We start from the raw sequence: 16,469 nt of genomic DNA, 5'->3' as shown, positions 1-16,469 counted from the left end.
TCTCAGATGTTCAGTTCTGTCCTCAGGGAAACACGCGGGTTAAAGCACTCAGATGTGGACGGCAGATAACCGTCGACATGTCCCAGAGGGCACTTGCACATAGAGAAGTCTTTACGAACCCGAACCCGGAGTTAGTGACGTGAGCGCTTAGCGCAGTGGGGCCTCCCCACAGTGCCTCTGGCCATCCGGCCAACGTGACTTTATCAGCACAGGAGGGCAGGCAGTTCAAGGCCCCTGTCTCGGAACCCCGTCCCATCATCTCCCCCTCCATCAGGACGCATCCCTCCCCGACCTGGCCTATCAGGGCACAGCTAGGACTTCTGCTTTGTGCTTTGCCATTGACACCCTTGACCCCATGAGGCTGGATTTACAGCCTTTTGGGGCCGTGGCGTCACTTGCTCCGGGAGCCCTGAGCCCGGGACGAAGGATGCTGTCCCGGTGCCGAGGGCACCTGTGTCCGGCGAGGCTCCTGCCTCCACATTCCTCTGGGTTACCCGGGATGCAGAGGCCGTTCTCCTCCCTCAGTTGAACAGTTAATTACTTTTCAATAATTTGGTTTAGACTTTGTAGTAATTCAAAGGCCTAAACTTTTTTTTTTTTTTTGGCCTATAAATGTGTTTGCTTGGAGTCTTGCCTGTCGGCCGCCTCAGAAGCTGTCACTGCTCATTACCCGCCGTTCTCACTAAACGGCATCGTCTCCCCTGGATCCTCAGAATTCACTGTGTGTGTGCGCAGCCTCACCTTCAGTTTGTTCTTTTTCTGAGGAAGGACGTGAGCCTCGCAGTCGGCCTGTTGTGAGCAACGAATTGGTTTGGGGTAACCTCCCCCCGCCTTTGCCCACAGCTCGTCCGCCGGGCGGTACCGGGGAGCCCTGTTTGCCGGTCAGCCGACCACGTCCGTCACCCCAGCCAGCGGCCCGCCCAGAGCCAAGCTGGGGGAGCTGGTCGTGCTGTGTGGGGTTCGGGTCACACACATCCCTCGCCAGGCCAGCATCTTCGTCAGACCCGTCCCAGGAAAGAAGAAGGCGACAGTCACGTACGTACCTGTCGGAAAGGTGGGTCTTAGGTGGGAACCCACGCGCCGGACGACCCTGTGTCCTGGGGCGGCTCGGGGGTGACAGCGAGGTGCCTTGTGATTGCAGTAGCCATTGGGGGTCCCCTTCAGAGCCTCTGCTGTGTGTTCCTGGCCACTGGAACAGGTGTCAGAGGGGAGCATCAGGCCCATGCCCCCTTGCACGCAGCCTGGGGGCCTCTGCCGGATATCTCAGTGTCCACGTATCTGCCTTAACAGAGTCCTGTAAAAAGAAAAAAACACTCCTGTGACTTTCGTCTGTCACGAGCCCACCTAGACATTCCTGCTTTTTACTGTCAGCCCAGGTGCAGTTCGCGGGGACAAAGGAAATCCTATTAGACTTGTGCCCCTTGACCTCCCGGCTCGTGTGAAAGACCCAGTTGACCCCGAGCTGCCCCAGCCGTGAGGCCACAGCACCGGCCTGGCCGCCCCCAGCTCCTGGGTCCTCCCCCTGCGTGCCTGCCTCGCTCTGCGTCCAGGGTCTCGGCCAGCGCCGGCTGCCAGGACCCGCCACTGTCCCTCCCTTTCAGGCACTTGTCCTGATACTCGTTTGCGTGCTCAAAGTGGTACGTTTTAGCGCAAAAGGACTGGGGCTTTTATTTCTAAAAGCAAGTGTTGTGTGAATGTGACGTGTGTGTCTGGCGTCGATGCCGCTACGCTGGGCAAAACACCCCCCTCGAGCCTGCAGTGGAGGAGGTGGTACCAGATGAGCCCCGATTCCTGGGAGGCTGGAGGCTGACACCAGCAACAAGGGGCTTCGCCTGTTACCCCAGCTCTGGGGGCTGCAGGGGCACAGGGGAGGCAGGCTCAGACCGCGTATGTGATGTAGTCGAGCGTGGTGGGGTGAACGTGGGGCTCCACTGGGTTTGGATGAATGTACTGGTTGGCCTGGCTGCGGTACAGTACCACAGACCACGGGGCTGAGATAGCAGGGAGGGATTCTCAGCCCTGGGGACCAGACGTCTGAGACCAAAGTGTCCTCAGGGCTGCTTTCTCCGAGGCTTCGCTCCTGCTTACAGGGGGCCGCCTCTCCCTGTGTCTGCACGTGGCCTTCCCTCCGCGTCCCCGTCTCCTCTTACAAGGACACCAGTCACTGGATTAGGGCCCACCCTCATGACCTCAATTTAATTAGCTCTTTAAAGGCCCTTTTCCAAACACAGTCCCATTCTGAGGTCCTGGGGGTTCGGGCTTCAACCTGTGGGCTTTGGGGGACACAGTTCAACCCATGACATTGAATGAGCCCTGTTTCAGCACTTTGGGCCAAGACCCTTACTTCTTAAGTGTGCTCACTCACTCCCCCTCTCTGCCTAGGTTTCTTTTTCAATCTTCCTATTTGCTTTCCTTGTCTCTAAATCCCAAACTTCTGGCTTTTCTCACCCCTTCCTAGACATTATCCTTTGACACATTAGCAGGGACCATGTTTGTCCAGGTTGCATTCGTTTATAATAACCACATTTTATGAATATCTTTTAAGTGACTGATGGTCATCCTTTGATACATTTTTAAAGTATGACAATCAAAAGTCATTTTTTACTTTCTGGTGCAGAGTAATTTATATTTTGCCTGGAAACTAATTTCAAAATACCTATGGTTTTAGCTACAGTCCAGAAGCCAAGAGAGGCTGTTTACTCTTTTCTAAATGCCAAGAATATAGCCTTCAAAACACCCAATGTTCTGAAACAGAAGTTCTGGTTTTGGTTTTTAGAAAAGTGCATGTATTAAAATGACACCGACTAGAGACCAGAATCGTGCTTTAAAAAAGGAGCCTCATTCAGCTAACAGAACTGTGCACATGATTGAGATCAACAGCCCACATCAACAACTAGTCTTTCCGAAGTCTGCAGTCATGCACCGTGCAGAAGGCCGAAGCCTAGGTCTGCACTCTTATTATTTCCAGGTTGGGGAACTCAGCCGGCCCCTTCCTGGCCCTGGTGCATTTCTGTGCACGGATTGTGCACAAGTCAGCTGTCTGCCTGGTTCCTCCTGGGGTTTGGCCACTTGACCCCCCTGATGGTGGGTTTTCAGGAGGCGAATGTCTTACCTGCTTGAAGCCCAGGGTGTAATTTCCACAGGGCCCTTTGGAGTTCTTTGAGTCTCAGAGCTGGAACTGCGGGCCTAGGTTTTTGTTTCTTTCCTCTCCCATAATTCATGTCCTGTTTCTGATTTGTCATTGATCACACCATGTACGTGTGCCCTTGGCAACTCCCAGGTACTGTGTGTCCTGGAATCCTCGGCTCTCGGCATGGTGAAGTCCTCACCTGTAACATCAGTCCTGCGGCCCCGTCTGCACTGGGTCCTCCCCAGCCTTGTCTTGTGAGTGTTAAATACCTGAAAAATACATGTTCTGTTAGTCTATATGCATCTCTTTCTGAAGGGAGTTACGACACAATAGCTCCAGCTTTGTGCAGATGAAGGAGATTGCATTTTTCTGTCTCTACACATATGCACAGACCTACAAAACACACACTCTAGGGCATCACCTTTTCTGCCACTAGCTTATTCTCTGACCAGACACAAGTCACCTGGGTCTCTCTGGACCTAATTTTACTTACCTCGTGTACGAGACAGAGTAGTAAACACAATGATCCGAGGAGACAACACGGGGGTGCAAAATCTCTCCCATCTGCAGGGGGCAGTGTCCAGGACCGCTGGGCAGCGGGACCCACTGACACGTAAAAAATCATTCCTGACCTTTTGCCAAAGCAGTATTGTCTCTCTTGGAGACTTTTATTCTTCCCATTAGCTTTCAGTACAGACACTCCCAGAGAATATTTTATTGTCAGAATGTGAAATTAAAATTAACAGTAAAACCACTTTTAAATTAAAATTAAAACATGTTAAAGCACCAGTTTAAAAGTCATTTTGTGATAACTTATGAAAAGCAGTACTCAGAATTTATCAACTAGAGGTGTTCCAACTAGAATATCAGGTGCCGTCGAATCCCTGAGAGCTCATTATTTTATTCGAACTGTTTTTAAAACCTTGAACGTAGCTTGGTGTGCCCACTTTCAGATTTGTAATTTACCTTCCAAAATAAAGGTTCTAGGATTTTTTAGTACCTTTACACTTATTCCTATATTTTAGGGGGTCTTTGTTTTTGCAGACCTAATAGAGTCATAGGGGATGGACAACGAGGAGACTTTTTTGGCCATTAGAAACTCCCCCTTGGCGGGGGGAGATGTGGACACTTTCCTTGGGACCTCTAACATCCTAGCACTGTAATCTGTCCGATAATGACCCAATGTTTTTGAATATTTTTTAAAAAACTGTTAAATGATCATTCTACCGCCTGGTGTTGCTGGCCTAGAACGGTGTGAACTTAAGAAGTCTCCCCCTAGGGCTCCACACGAGAAACTTAAGCCACGTCTTACTCACTGGCTCCGAGCAGAAGCTCACACACACCGAGCTGCCTTCTAATGAAGCCACTGGACCAGTCCCGATTGTGTTCCCAAGTCATTCCCCGGAGTCTGTTTTCCCTGAAACAGCAGCATACTTAGGCCAAGATTCTTGATGAATCATTCACCCAGGAGGAGGAATGGGGATTTTTGAGAAAGACCACACTTGCGGCACTTGAATGTGTATGAAAATAAACGGGAAAACAAAAGTCAAATTTCCGGCACCAGGAAGCAAAATGTCACCTTTCCGTGATGTTGGTAAGATGTGTTGTATTTTGAAGCACTTTCCAGTATCTTGGTTTCCCCCGCACGCCCACAGAGTATAGTTCCCATCTTACACATTAAGAGACGAAGACCCTGGGGTCTGAGGTACCCGCTGGCATGGAGGGGCCCATGGGCATCCATCACAGGTCAGCGGCCTGAGCTGTAACCATTTTTCACTCTTTTTATCCCCGCTGGTCTTATCACTGCAGGTTGGTTTGGCCTTTCTCATAGGCACGTTTCCAGTCTCGGGCGCCCTTTTATTGTCTGGGCTACATTCAAGTGATAAAACATACATTTTTACTATTGTGGGAACATAATGTAATAGTCTCAACAGCCTTGCCAAAAAAAAAAAAGAAGTCTTGCCTCGGCATGACTTCCTTATAACTTATAAAAAAGCATTTGATTTGAATGTCTCCCCATGTCAGCGTTCTCAGGGAAAAATCGCTGAGAGCGCGTGGGCCTCGTGCACACTGGCAGGATGGCCGTCTCCACTGAGGGCTGACACGAGACTGGCTCAGACCCACGCGCTCTGAACAGGGCGTTCGTTACAGCCCCAGGCCCTAGGGTTTCCTGATCACGGAGACACCGTCAGGGATCCCAGGAGCATCTCATCTGTGTTCCAGGTTTGCGCTGTCGTCGCATGTTAGGTTTACGGTGTTCGTCAGTAACTGCCTAAGTGCTGGAGCTCGTGCTGTGCACTGAGTTGGTCCCCACAGAGTCCTGTGCTGAAGTCCTAGTCCCCACACCTTAGGCTGCGACTGCATGTGGAGACAAGGCCTTTAAAGAGGTGACTAAAGTGGAATGAGGTCATAAGTGTGGCCCTGATCTATGTGGACCAATAACCTTATAAGGGGAAGAGACACCACGGATGTGCGCACACAGGAAGGACCTCGTGAGGACAGAGAAGGAGCAAGGCCTCGGGAGAAACCCACCTGGCTGACGACCGTGAGAAAATAATGTCTGCTGTTCAAGCCACACGATGGGCAGTGTTTGAGGATGGCAGCCCTATCAGACTAAAGCTGCTCGAAATGAATTCTGAGATGGTCGACAGAAAACTCTTCCTTTTGGAGATGAGGAAAGAGGAAAGTGAGGGATCTGAATTCCTGGGCCAGAGCCACGTGGTGAATTGCAGACCCAGAGTGCCTGGTCGCCCCCCTCCCAGCCAAGAGTCTGCGTTTGTAAAGAGTTAGATCTCGTGCTGCTCAGTCACCGCACCTTCTCTTCACTCGTGCACCCACCACCACCGTGGTTCTCAAACTGTGTGTGACGGACCCCGACAGCCCACAAGCTGGGCTGAGGTCAGCGTGTCCACGTCAAAGCACAGGCACAAGAAGCTTTCCCCAATTTGCAGGAAGAGGGAAAAGTCATTGGATTAAATTATCTCATTTTACTTTTTGAATCAATTTTTCTTAAACTGTGGTGCTTGAAGATGAATATGTAGCAAGAAATCAATACAGAGGAATGTAGGAGAAAGAAAGAATAAAGATAATCTCAAATATTAACAAAATTGAAGCAAAGAAAAAAATTGGAGAAAAAGTTCTTTGGGTGGGGGAGGAGAGGAAAACTTAATGTCAAAATTCTAGAAATAGTGAAAAAGAAAAGAGTCCAATGAACAAAACTGAGAATGAAATTGGGGCTACAACTACAGATACAGTAAGGATATCTAAAAATCGTGAGCTCATGATGAATAACTTTACGCCAGTAAATTTAAAAATAGGCAAGATGGATAATTTCTAGAAAAATGTTACCAAAATCGATTCAAGAAATAGAAAATCTAAACAGTTTCAACCGTTAAAAAAAAAATGAATTGTAATCTGAAGTATGCCTCTCACCACCCGTCATGAAAGTCGCCTGCAGAGTGATGTCAGCAGGATGGCAGACTGGAAAGCTCCAAGCCCTTGTCTCCCCACAGAAACATGGAGAAAACAAGCAGAAGCCGTCTGAACCAACTTTTTAGGAGCTCTGGGAAAAAATCAAAGGTTTACGGCCACCAGGCAAACGCCCAACCAAGTAAAGCCATGTTTACAACAGTAGGAAAGTCCCGTGCCATTTACTCACCCCTGACAGTCTTGGTTTCCCAGTTCCCCTCCCTGAACAGAGACCTTATTTGCTCTCATCTGCCTGGGAGACCTGAAGGACTGACTCGCCCGTCTCTGTCTCGAGTGACTTGGACACATGCAAGAAAAAAGGTGACCACCGCTCTTAAAAGCTACTTGGAAATAATAGTGGTTAATATTCGAAAACTATAAAGAACTCTTACAACTCAACAACAAAAAAACCTGAGTAAAAAAATGAGCAAAGGAGTTGATTAGACCTTTCTCCAGTGACGACATTAGCACATGAAAAGATATTCAGCATCACTAATCATTAGAGACATGCATATCAAAGCCACAGCTATTATCAAAACAAACCGTGGAGAGTGTGGAACCTCTGGCAGGAATGTAAAATGGCAGTTCCTCAAAAAATTTTAAAAAAAAAACTACCATATGACCTAGTAATTCCAATTCCAGATACATATCCAAAAGATTTGAAAGCAGGGACTCAAATATTTACACACCCGTGTTTACAGCAGTATTGTTCACAACAGCTAAGAGGTAGAAGCAACCAAGTGTCCATTAACAGATGAATGGATAACAAAATGGGATCCATACGTACAGTAGAATACTATCCAGCCCTAAAAAGGAAAGCTGTTCTTAAACCTGCAGCATTCATGAACCTTGAAAACATTATGTTAAAGTGAAATAAGCCAGTCACAAAAGGACAGGTACTGTATGATTCCACTTTTATGAGTTACCTAGAATAGGCAGATTCATAGAGAAATTATAATAGAGGTTAATCGCGTCTAAGGTGGGGGGATGGGAATGGGGAGTTATTGTTTAATGGGTACAGAGATCGTGTTTGGGATTATGAGAAAGTTCTGGAAATGAGGAGCGGTCATGGTTGCACAGCATTGTGAATGTACTTGATGCCACTGAATTGTACACTAAAAATGGCTTAAGTGGTAAATTTTAGGTTATGACTGTTTTACCACAAGAAAATCGTTTTTAAGACACCTCCCCCTAGATAGTTTTAACAATAAATTTTACCAAACATTACACATTACTGCATAGAAAAGCCATTCATCTCATTTTACGAGGCTAGCCCAAACTCATTTGTGAATATGGATATAAAAATCCCTAATGGGCTTCCCTGGTGGCGCAGTGGTTGAGAGTCTGCCTGCCGATGCAGGGGACACAGGTTCGTGCCCCAGTCCGGGAAGATCCCACATGCCGCGGAGCGGCTGGGCCCGTGAGCCATGGCCGCTGAGCCTGCGCGTCCGGAGCCTGTGCTCGGCGACGGGAGAGGCCACAACAGTGAGAGGCCCACGTACCACAAAAAAAAAAAAAAAAAAAAAAAATCCCAAATAAAATATTTGCAAATTAAATTTAGCAGTGTGTTAAGAAACATATAGTCAGGTAGGGTTTAACCAAAGAATGTAGAAATAAATACCATTCAATCTTTTTTCCTAATCCATTGATTTTTCTCAGTAGATGTTAAAAAGCATTAGAGAAAATCCAATACCCACTCATGATAAAAACAAAAAACACTTCATCAGCTAGGAATAAGAGCACTTTCTTCACATGATGAAGGGTATCTATAAAAAACCTACAACATATATTTAACAGTGAAAATCTTAGTTTAAGGTTTAAGTCAGGTACAAAATACATATGGTTACTACCCTTGTGTCTCAGCAGTGTTCTAGAGTTCCTAGTCAAGGGGATAAAATAAGAAACACAAACGAAGGATCAGAATTAGAAAGGAAGGGACAAATCATTTCATTTGCCTACGATATGGTTGTGTATCTAGAAAAATCTAAGAGAATCGTTGTAACCAATTCAGCAAGATTGGTCTTTATTTATGATCCACTTACTAAAATCATTAGTATTCCGATGCCCAGTAGTAAATATAAAATGTAACAGAAATATAGTGAACTCAAAGCTAGCCCTGTAATATCATTTCAGTCATGTTTCTTGGGTAGAAAGGAAAAGTTGGCATGCTAGGAATAAGCTAGACTGTCTTGTCTAAGACACAGTGCAAATTCATGCTATACCCTTGGAAAAGTATCAGATATGTGAAAGTCTCCACCCCAATATCAGAGCAGGAAAAAAATGCTGAGAACTGCTATTTCCTTCAGATATTCTGCATGGCATCAGGTCATTCATTCATCTACGCAGTATTTATTGAGCATCTCTCAAAAGGGTACAGCCCTTTTCCCGTGGGACTTACATTCTAAAGATGGACATTTCTTTTTAATCCTGATGGTGATAAATGCTATGAAGCAAACAGGGTATGAGTATGGAGAGAGACACTGAGGTGGGCTCCTTACCGAGGAGCTGTGTTTGAGCTGAGCTCTGAATGTGGTCCAGAGGGATGAGCTCGTGTGGAGCTAAGGGAACAGTTAGGGTCAAGGATGAGAGGTGGGCAGAGGCAGTGGGTCTAGAGCACATAGCAATGGGGGGGAAAGCAGCAGAGCCTGGACCACGCAAGGCCTGGGGGACAGTAGTCAGAGGTGTGGTTTTTGTTCTAAGAATAAATAGAAGTCAAAGGATTTTAAGAAGGGGAAATGGGCTCTAAGACATATTTTTAAATAGAAGCAGAGAGAGTGATCTTAGGCTCTTGCAGTGACTCAGGTGATAAACGATGGTGGTTAGGACCAGGGTACTATCGATGGAGATGGTGTGACGCTGTTTAATATGTTAAGTAAAAACTTTGGAGCCCATTGCACTTGCTGGCAGATTGGACACTGTGCTGTGTTAGAAAAGAGAATAGAAGATGAGTCCTAGACTTGGGTTCCGAGCCCCCGGGAGAACGGTGAGGATCCGTGAAAGCAGCAGAGAAGGGACTGGTTTATTAAGAGGAATCAACGTGCAGATGGAGACAGACTTGCTCGGTGTGGGTCCAGAGAGAAGTACGGGCCGGGCTCAGCATCAGAAAGGACTTCAGGGGGGACCCTCGCTCTGCAGAGTAGTAGAGGTGACCCCTTATGCATGGATATCTGGCTACACAGATACTGAGGTTTCCCAGCCCTAAAATTTATAGCTCATTTTGTTAAGTCAAGATAAAGCTCCCAGCAGGGCCCTGAGGGTCCCCAAACTCTGCACACAGGACCATTAGCCACATCTGGCTGTTGGCAGTTGGAGTCTTAGTTCAATAAAGCCACTTGCCTGTCCCACTATTAAAAAAAAAAAAAAAAAAAGCTTTGGTGGCATGTTGATTCCACATCCCAAGCACACAGAAGCATGGCCAGTGAACTTTAACGTGTGCAGATACGTGTGCCAAGACCCGCTGAATAACTCTGTTAAAAAAACAAACAAACAAAACCTGGGGTTTTTTCTTTCCAATTTAAATTTCATGGGAGCTGCTTGTGTACTATTTGTCTCCCTTTCTGCTGGCTGGGTCGGGCATTGCTCTAACATCTGTCTCCTGGTCATGTTTTATGGGGTGTTTGAGGATCGTGCACCTGACGTGACACTGGAATTTGGGGACGTGGCTGTCTTCAGATGCCAAATGAACTTGGATAGAAATAACTCTCCGTGCGTGTGTTTACAGCTGGGAACTTGGAGCCGAGAGGGGCTCCCTGGACACAGCTGTCCTGGCTCTCAGCTATTACTCAGTTCTCAAGTGTTCTGGTCCCACTCTGCACAGCACCACGTGCAAGGGGTTAATTCCTCAGGCAGCACCATCGAAGAGGTGGGAGGAGCCAGCCACAGGCTTTGTTGTGGCTTCTGTTTTATCTGAATTTAAAACTGGACCCTTCTCCAGCCAGTCTTTTTTCCCCACCACGATGGATGGATGGATGGATGGATGGAGGGATGGATGGATGATGGATGGAGGGATGAGGGATGGAGGGATGATGGATGGAGGGATGGAGGGAGGGAGGGAGGGAGGGAGGGAGGGAGGGAGGGATGGATGGATGGATGGATATGTACAGTGAAGCTTAATTTCATGGTGAAAGAATTCAAACAATAGAGAAATACATAAAGACCCAAAATCTTACTGCCCTTCCCTAAAGTAACGACACTAAAGATTGAACTGTGTGTTTCAGATTTAACACGTATTTACATAGAAATAAATGTATATAAACATATGCATTGAGGGTTTGTTTTCTATAAAAGGAGGATCACATCTTGTTCATGAGTTTTTATCCCATCTCTGTGTCTAGAAGATCATTCTGTTTTAACACAGACAGTAACCTCATTCTTTTTAACCATTGGAGGTGCTGTGATTAATTTACACACTCCTTACAATTAGACATTTGGGGTTATTTCCACTGCTTCTATAAATTTTGTGTGTGTGTGTGTGTGTGTGTGTGTGTTCTAATTGGAATGATTTGAATTCAATTTTAAGAGACTGTCTTGAGCTATAATTAGTGTGGCTCAGTCCTAGGCAGGAGTATTTCTGTAAAATAGATTCGTAGAAGAGGAATTACTGAGCCCTAGGGTGTGTGTACCTTAAACCTTGATCCACACAGCTGTACCAGCTTACAGTCTTACTAACAGTACCTGGATATTCCCGTTCCCCAGACCCTCCCCAGTACCAGACTTTACCCATATTTCAATATTTGGTGATCTCATTACTTAATGTATATGCCGTAATTACTCAGTTACTCATGAGCATGGGTACCTAGAGGGGGGATTCATAGGTCATGAACGGGCAATTCTTCCCTCTTGCCTGTTTTTTACATTGGGCTGTTTCTCTATTCCACATTGTTTTACAGCATATTTGTATAGTATGGACTGTAACCTTTTGTGATAAATGTAAGATCCTCTCTGTCTCTTATGTTTGTTTATGGTGTTTTCTATGGATTTTATTTTATTTTATTTTATTTTATTTATTTATTTTTTGGTACACGGGCCTCTCACTGCTGTGGCCTCTCCTGTTGCAGAGCACAGGCTCCGGGCGCGCAGGCTCAGTGGCCATGGCTCACGGGCCCAGCCGCTCCGCGGCATGTGGGATCTTCCCGGACCAGGGCACGAACCCGTGTCCCCTGCATCGGCAGGCGGACTCCCAACCACTGTGCCACCAGGGAAGCCCTCTCCACTGATTTTTAATGCCCCCTTGAATCAGCTCTTAAACTCCCACACATGCACGGGTGGGTTTCTGGAGTTTGTTCTCTTCCATGGATCTATTTATCTATTCTGTGCTAATTACCTGTTTTACTACCGTAATTTTATAGTATGTTTCACTATCTAGTATGTCAAATTCTCTCTCATTCTTCTTTTTCAAAGTTGTCTTCCCGTGCATTTTCCCCCCATATAAACTTCAGAATAAGCATGTCAAGTTTTTTTTTTAAACAAACATTTGGAATTGGGGGATTATACTGGATTTTTAGATTAATTAAGAAAGTGCATCATCCTTTTGGCAGTCTTCTCTGGCTTTCAAAAATGACATCCTGTCAGAAATCTAAATGTAAAAATTGAATCAACAGGTTTTTTAAAACCTGGAAGAAAATATGGCTGAATTATTTTATAACCAGGTATAGGGAAGGCTTTCTACCTGTGATTCAAAATCCAAATGCAATAAAAGATTGATGTAATTTGAATATATAAATAAACGTTTGCGTAAGAAAAGTCGAAAGGCAAGCAACGAACAGAAAATATATGCAACACAAATCATGAATAAAGGACTAACATTAAAATGTAAATCATAATAATACTTCAGTGTTGTAGAGAGAGTTAAGCGGTATGCTGGGTATCAATAATAACTGTTAAGGTTCTATTGTATGTATTATTAATTATAATTATATAATGTATATAATATATATAACAAACATTAGTGATCCTCTGAGATTCAGCTACCAGGTCAGACCGCCTGTGTGGAAGTGCATTTGTAGTGGGAGGGCTGTGATTAAATTCTGGGGCACTGGCTTGAGCTATAACTAAGATAAGCTATTTTTTTTTCTTTTATTCATAAAAGAAACCCATTTTTTCTGCTTTGTATCTCACAACCATCACAGCTTTCCATGTCCTATTGCTCATCACCCTGACTTCTTAAGGTCCTTCAAATATACAGTAATTGTTCACCCTCTGGATAATAATAGTAATCAATAAGCTAACTTTAATTGTCAGTCAGTCAGCACTGACCATCCATTGCACATCTGTCTCATTCTAACAGCAGAAGAAGGGTCAGAAGCAGTCAACCGTCCAGCATGAAGAGTAAAGGGCCTGCTTGGAGCCAGCTGCAGGCACAGCTGTGTTGGCCTCTTCCCCTGCACCTGTGGCTTATCCTGGGCCAGGGCACTTCATGGGATTTTCATAAAATAATAGGGTTATTTATACTCTGCCTTGTACCAAAGATTAGAATTTGGATCTCCCACATCGTGGACTGGCAGACTTTCTTGTCTACTAGAACATTCTGCCATCAAGGGCATGCCCTGTGTGTGCTACATCTAATAGGATACGTGACAACTGAGCATTTGAGATGTGGCTGGTGTGACTGAGGAACTGAATCATTTATGTTATTTTACTTCATTTTAAATAGCCACATGTGCCATATGGACCTGTGGACATATGGACCATGCTGCCCAGGACCACTGACGATTTAAAATATGATTTGTGTATCTGTGATGAGGTTGTCATCTTACCATGTGCTGGCCATTGTCAGTGCTAACCTGCTTCTCTTCCTCTAGACTCAATCACTCAGCACAAGGTCTTTGCCTCAGAGAACAGCCCGCTGCTGCCGTGAAGGAGACACCGCTCAACCCATGGCTGCTGCTAACAGCCCGCCCCGTCGTCCTCGGACGCTCAAGTGAGGGGAGGGGTGGACGCAGGAAGGATTCCTTTCTAGACCGTCACGTTTGCCGCCTGTGTGTGTTGTGGTTTTCACGTGAAGAAAGCTCCTTCGTGTGGCTTTCTGATGCCTGAGTGTGTAGCTCAGAGAAGCACTGGCCCGCCCTGTTGGGCCTTTTCTATTAAAGCCAGTCTGTGTGTCCTAGTGATGATCATAATTGAGAGGTCCCAGAACCTTTGTCACTGAAGAGCCATACTGTTAAATAAAGGATGGAAATTACATTGTTTTATTACCGAGAACAAAGAGCCCCCTGAGTTTCTACGTTTCTTTATTAACGTATCATCTACTAGGTTTGAAGGATGTTGGTCCGTTCTCACCTTATGTACCCGAGATTCTTCTCAAAATAATAATGAGGACAGGTGTGAGGAGCCGCAATTAGTGATAATTAGTGCCATCAAAGTAGCCCCGCTTCTGCAAGCTTGGTTTCTGGTGAGGAGAGCCTCACCCACAAGAGACCAGGGCCTCTGCAGGCCTCCAGGATGCTCGCCATCCCCTGCAGGAAATGGGCATTTGGCCAAATCGTACACACGCTGGCTGGTCACCTTGTGTAGGAGAGAGATGCTAAATCCCAGCAAGGCTGAAGGTGCCAGTTAGACGCCCTCATGATACTGTTCCCTCTGTGTTGTTTATCTGTCACTCATCTCAGCTGCTGTTTCTACCTCAAATAAATGTCAAGTCCCTCAGCAAATACAAGGCATCAACTTCTAGGATAACCGCCCTAAAAGGGCAGTAACGATGCACGTGGAAATAATGAAGGGTTTTCTCTTGGTGTTAATAGAACGTATACCCCAAGTCCCCTCGTAATACTCCTGCCTCAACAATGTTGAGCCTCAGTGCAGCTCAGCAGGCCGGAGGCCTTTCTCCCGCCTTGTAAATCCCGTGTCACTACACCCACTGCCTCCTGGGCTTGGCGACTTTGAGGCTCAGGTATCAGTACTATGGCAGAGCTCCCATCGCACCAAAAGTTCCCGAGGCGGCTGACAAAACTGTGCTGACTCCCGGTGGAGACAAGCCACAAAGAACTCCATCCCATGGCCACATCAGCCACAGAGTGCCACCCAGGTCACGTGCCCACCCAGGCCTGCATCCTCACAGCTAAGATTCCTGATGCCAGCCTGCCAGGAGCCACTGGAGATTCTCTCTAAAAGCTAATCTCTTATGAGGACACTGATTTGTGCCTGGCTTTAAGCTTTTTCTATTACCTCATTTAATCCTGCCAACAAGCCTAAAAGTTAGTTACTAGAGGTTTGCAACCCCTAACCCAAAACACACAGGGCTAAAAGTGTCTCAGAATTCTGAACTTTTTTTTTTAATTTTGAAAGGGATGTGGCTCTCACCGCTTCTATTCAACATTATATCAGAGATTCTACTGAGAGAAGGCCAGGAAAGGAATTAAGGGCATACAGACTGGAAATGAAGAAGTAAAACTATTCTCAGATCACATGATACTATATGTAGAAAATTATAAGGAATTAAAGAAAAAAGTAGATTAAGCATGTTTAGCAAGATTACAGAATACAAAATCTATATACAAAGCTAACTGAATTGTATTTCTATATACTATCAATAAACAATTCAAAAATAGAATTAAGAATACAATTCCAGTCACAATATCATGTAAAAATAAACTAAATAGGAATACATTTAACAAAAGAAGTATAAGATCTGCATACTTAACGAAACATTTCTGAGAGAAATTAAAGTTCTAAATAAATGGAGAAATATACCAAGTTTATGGATTAGAAGACTCAATATCGATAAGATGGCTTTTTTCCTCAAGTTGATCTACAAATTCAATGTAATCATCAAAATATCAGGTAGATTTTTTTATAGACTTTGAAAAGCTGATGCTAAAATGTATATGAAAATGCAAAGAACCCCTAGTAGAAAAAAGTAATTTCTTTAGAAAAAGAATAAAGTTGGGGGATTTATACTACCTGATTTCAAAACTTATTAGCATAAAGGTAGACTACAGATCAAGGGAAGAGAATAGAGACTCTAGGTATAAATCCTCATACTTATGGTCAAGTTGATTTCAACCAAGGGGCCAAGTCAATTCAATGCAGCAGGATAAAACAAAGAAAAAACAAAACAGAAAGAAGCACACTCACATTCTTATCACACTTATGTCCTTACCTCATGCACAAAAACAAAATGCACATGGATCCCTACCTCACACCATACGCAAAAATTAACTCAAATAGACCAGAAACCTAACTTAGGGTTTCTCAACCTCAGCACTATCGGCATTTTTGGACCAGATAATTCTGTGCTGCAGGGGCTGTCCTGGGCATCATACTATGTTTAGCACCATCGCTGGCCTCTATCTACTAGATGCCATTAGCACACCTCACCCAGTTGCGACAGTCCAGACTGTCTTCAGATGTCCCCACATTTCCCCTGGAGAGCAGAACCGTTCCCAGCTGAGAACCACTGACCTAAAATTATAAAATGTCTAGAAGAAAACATAGCAAGAAATCTTTCTGAAAGGTCAGGCAAATATATTTTTAGGTAGGGCACTAAAGGCACAATTCATAAAAACATAAATTGGACCTCAAAGTTTTAAAAAGTTTTGCTGTTCAAAAGAAACCATTAAGAAAATTAAAAGACAAGACAGAGACTAGGAAAAATATTTGTGAAGCGTATAGCTGAGGAACTGTATCCAGACTATGTAAAGAACTTCTATTCATTAACAAGAAGATAAAGAATGGGCAAAAGACATTTCACACAAAAACATATAGAAATGATTAATAAGCACATGAGAAGATGCTCAACATTATTAGTCATTAGAGAAACGCAAAGTAAAAAGCACAAGGAGATGCTACTACGTACCCTCGGGGATGGCTGCAGCTGACAGTTCTAATACAAGAGTTGACCAGCATGTGGAGAATCTAGGACTCCCATGCACTG

General features: G+C 45.0%; 1 protein-coding gene across 1 annotated transcript in view; it reads left to right on the top strand.

Annotated features, from left to right (window-relative positions):
- MCPH1 (microcephalin 1) overlaps window positions 1–13,721 on the top strand; it is a gene marked incomplete at its 5' end in the record, with an annotated part of 223,245 nt that extends 209,524 nt beyond the window's left edge. The window contains one exon of the mRNA XM_079726550.1: window positions 13,399–13,721. Coding sequence (XP_079582676.1) covers window positions 13,399–13,521 — 123 coding nt within the window. The 3' untranslated portion in view covers window positions 13,522–13,721. The remainder of the gene's footprint in view (window positions 1–13,398) is intronic.
- Window positions 13,722–16,469: the final 2,748 nt, after the last annotated feature.

This window comes from Hyperoodon ampullatus (genome assembly GCF_949752795.1).
Source record: "Hyperoodon ampullatus genome assembly, chromosome: 20".
Classification (NCBI taxonomy): Eukaryota; Metazoa; Chordata; class Mammalia; order Artiodactyla; family Ziphiidae; genus Hyperoodon; species Hyperoodon ampullatus.
Note: the sequence above shows the minus strand (reverse complement) of the source record. Positions and strands in the feature narration are given on the sequence as shown.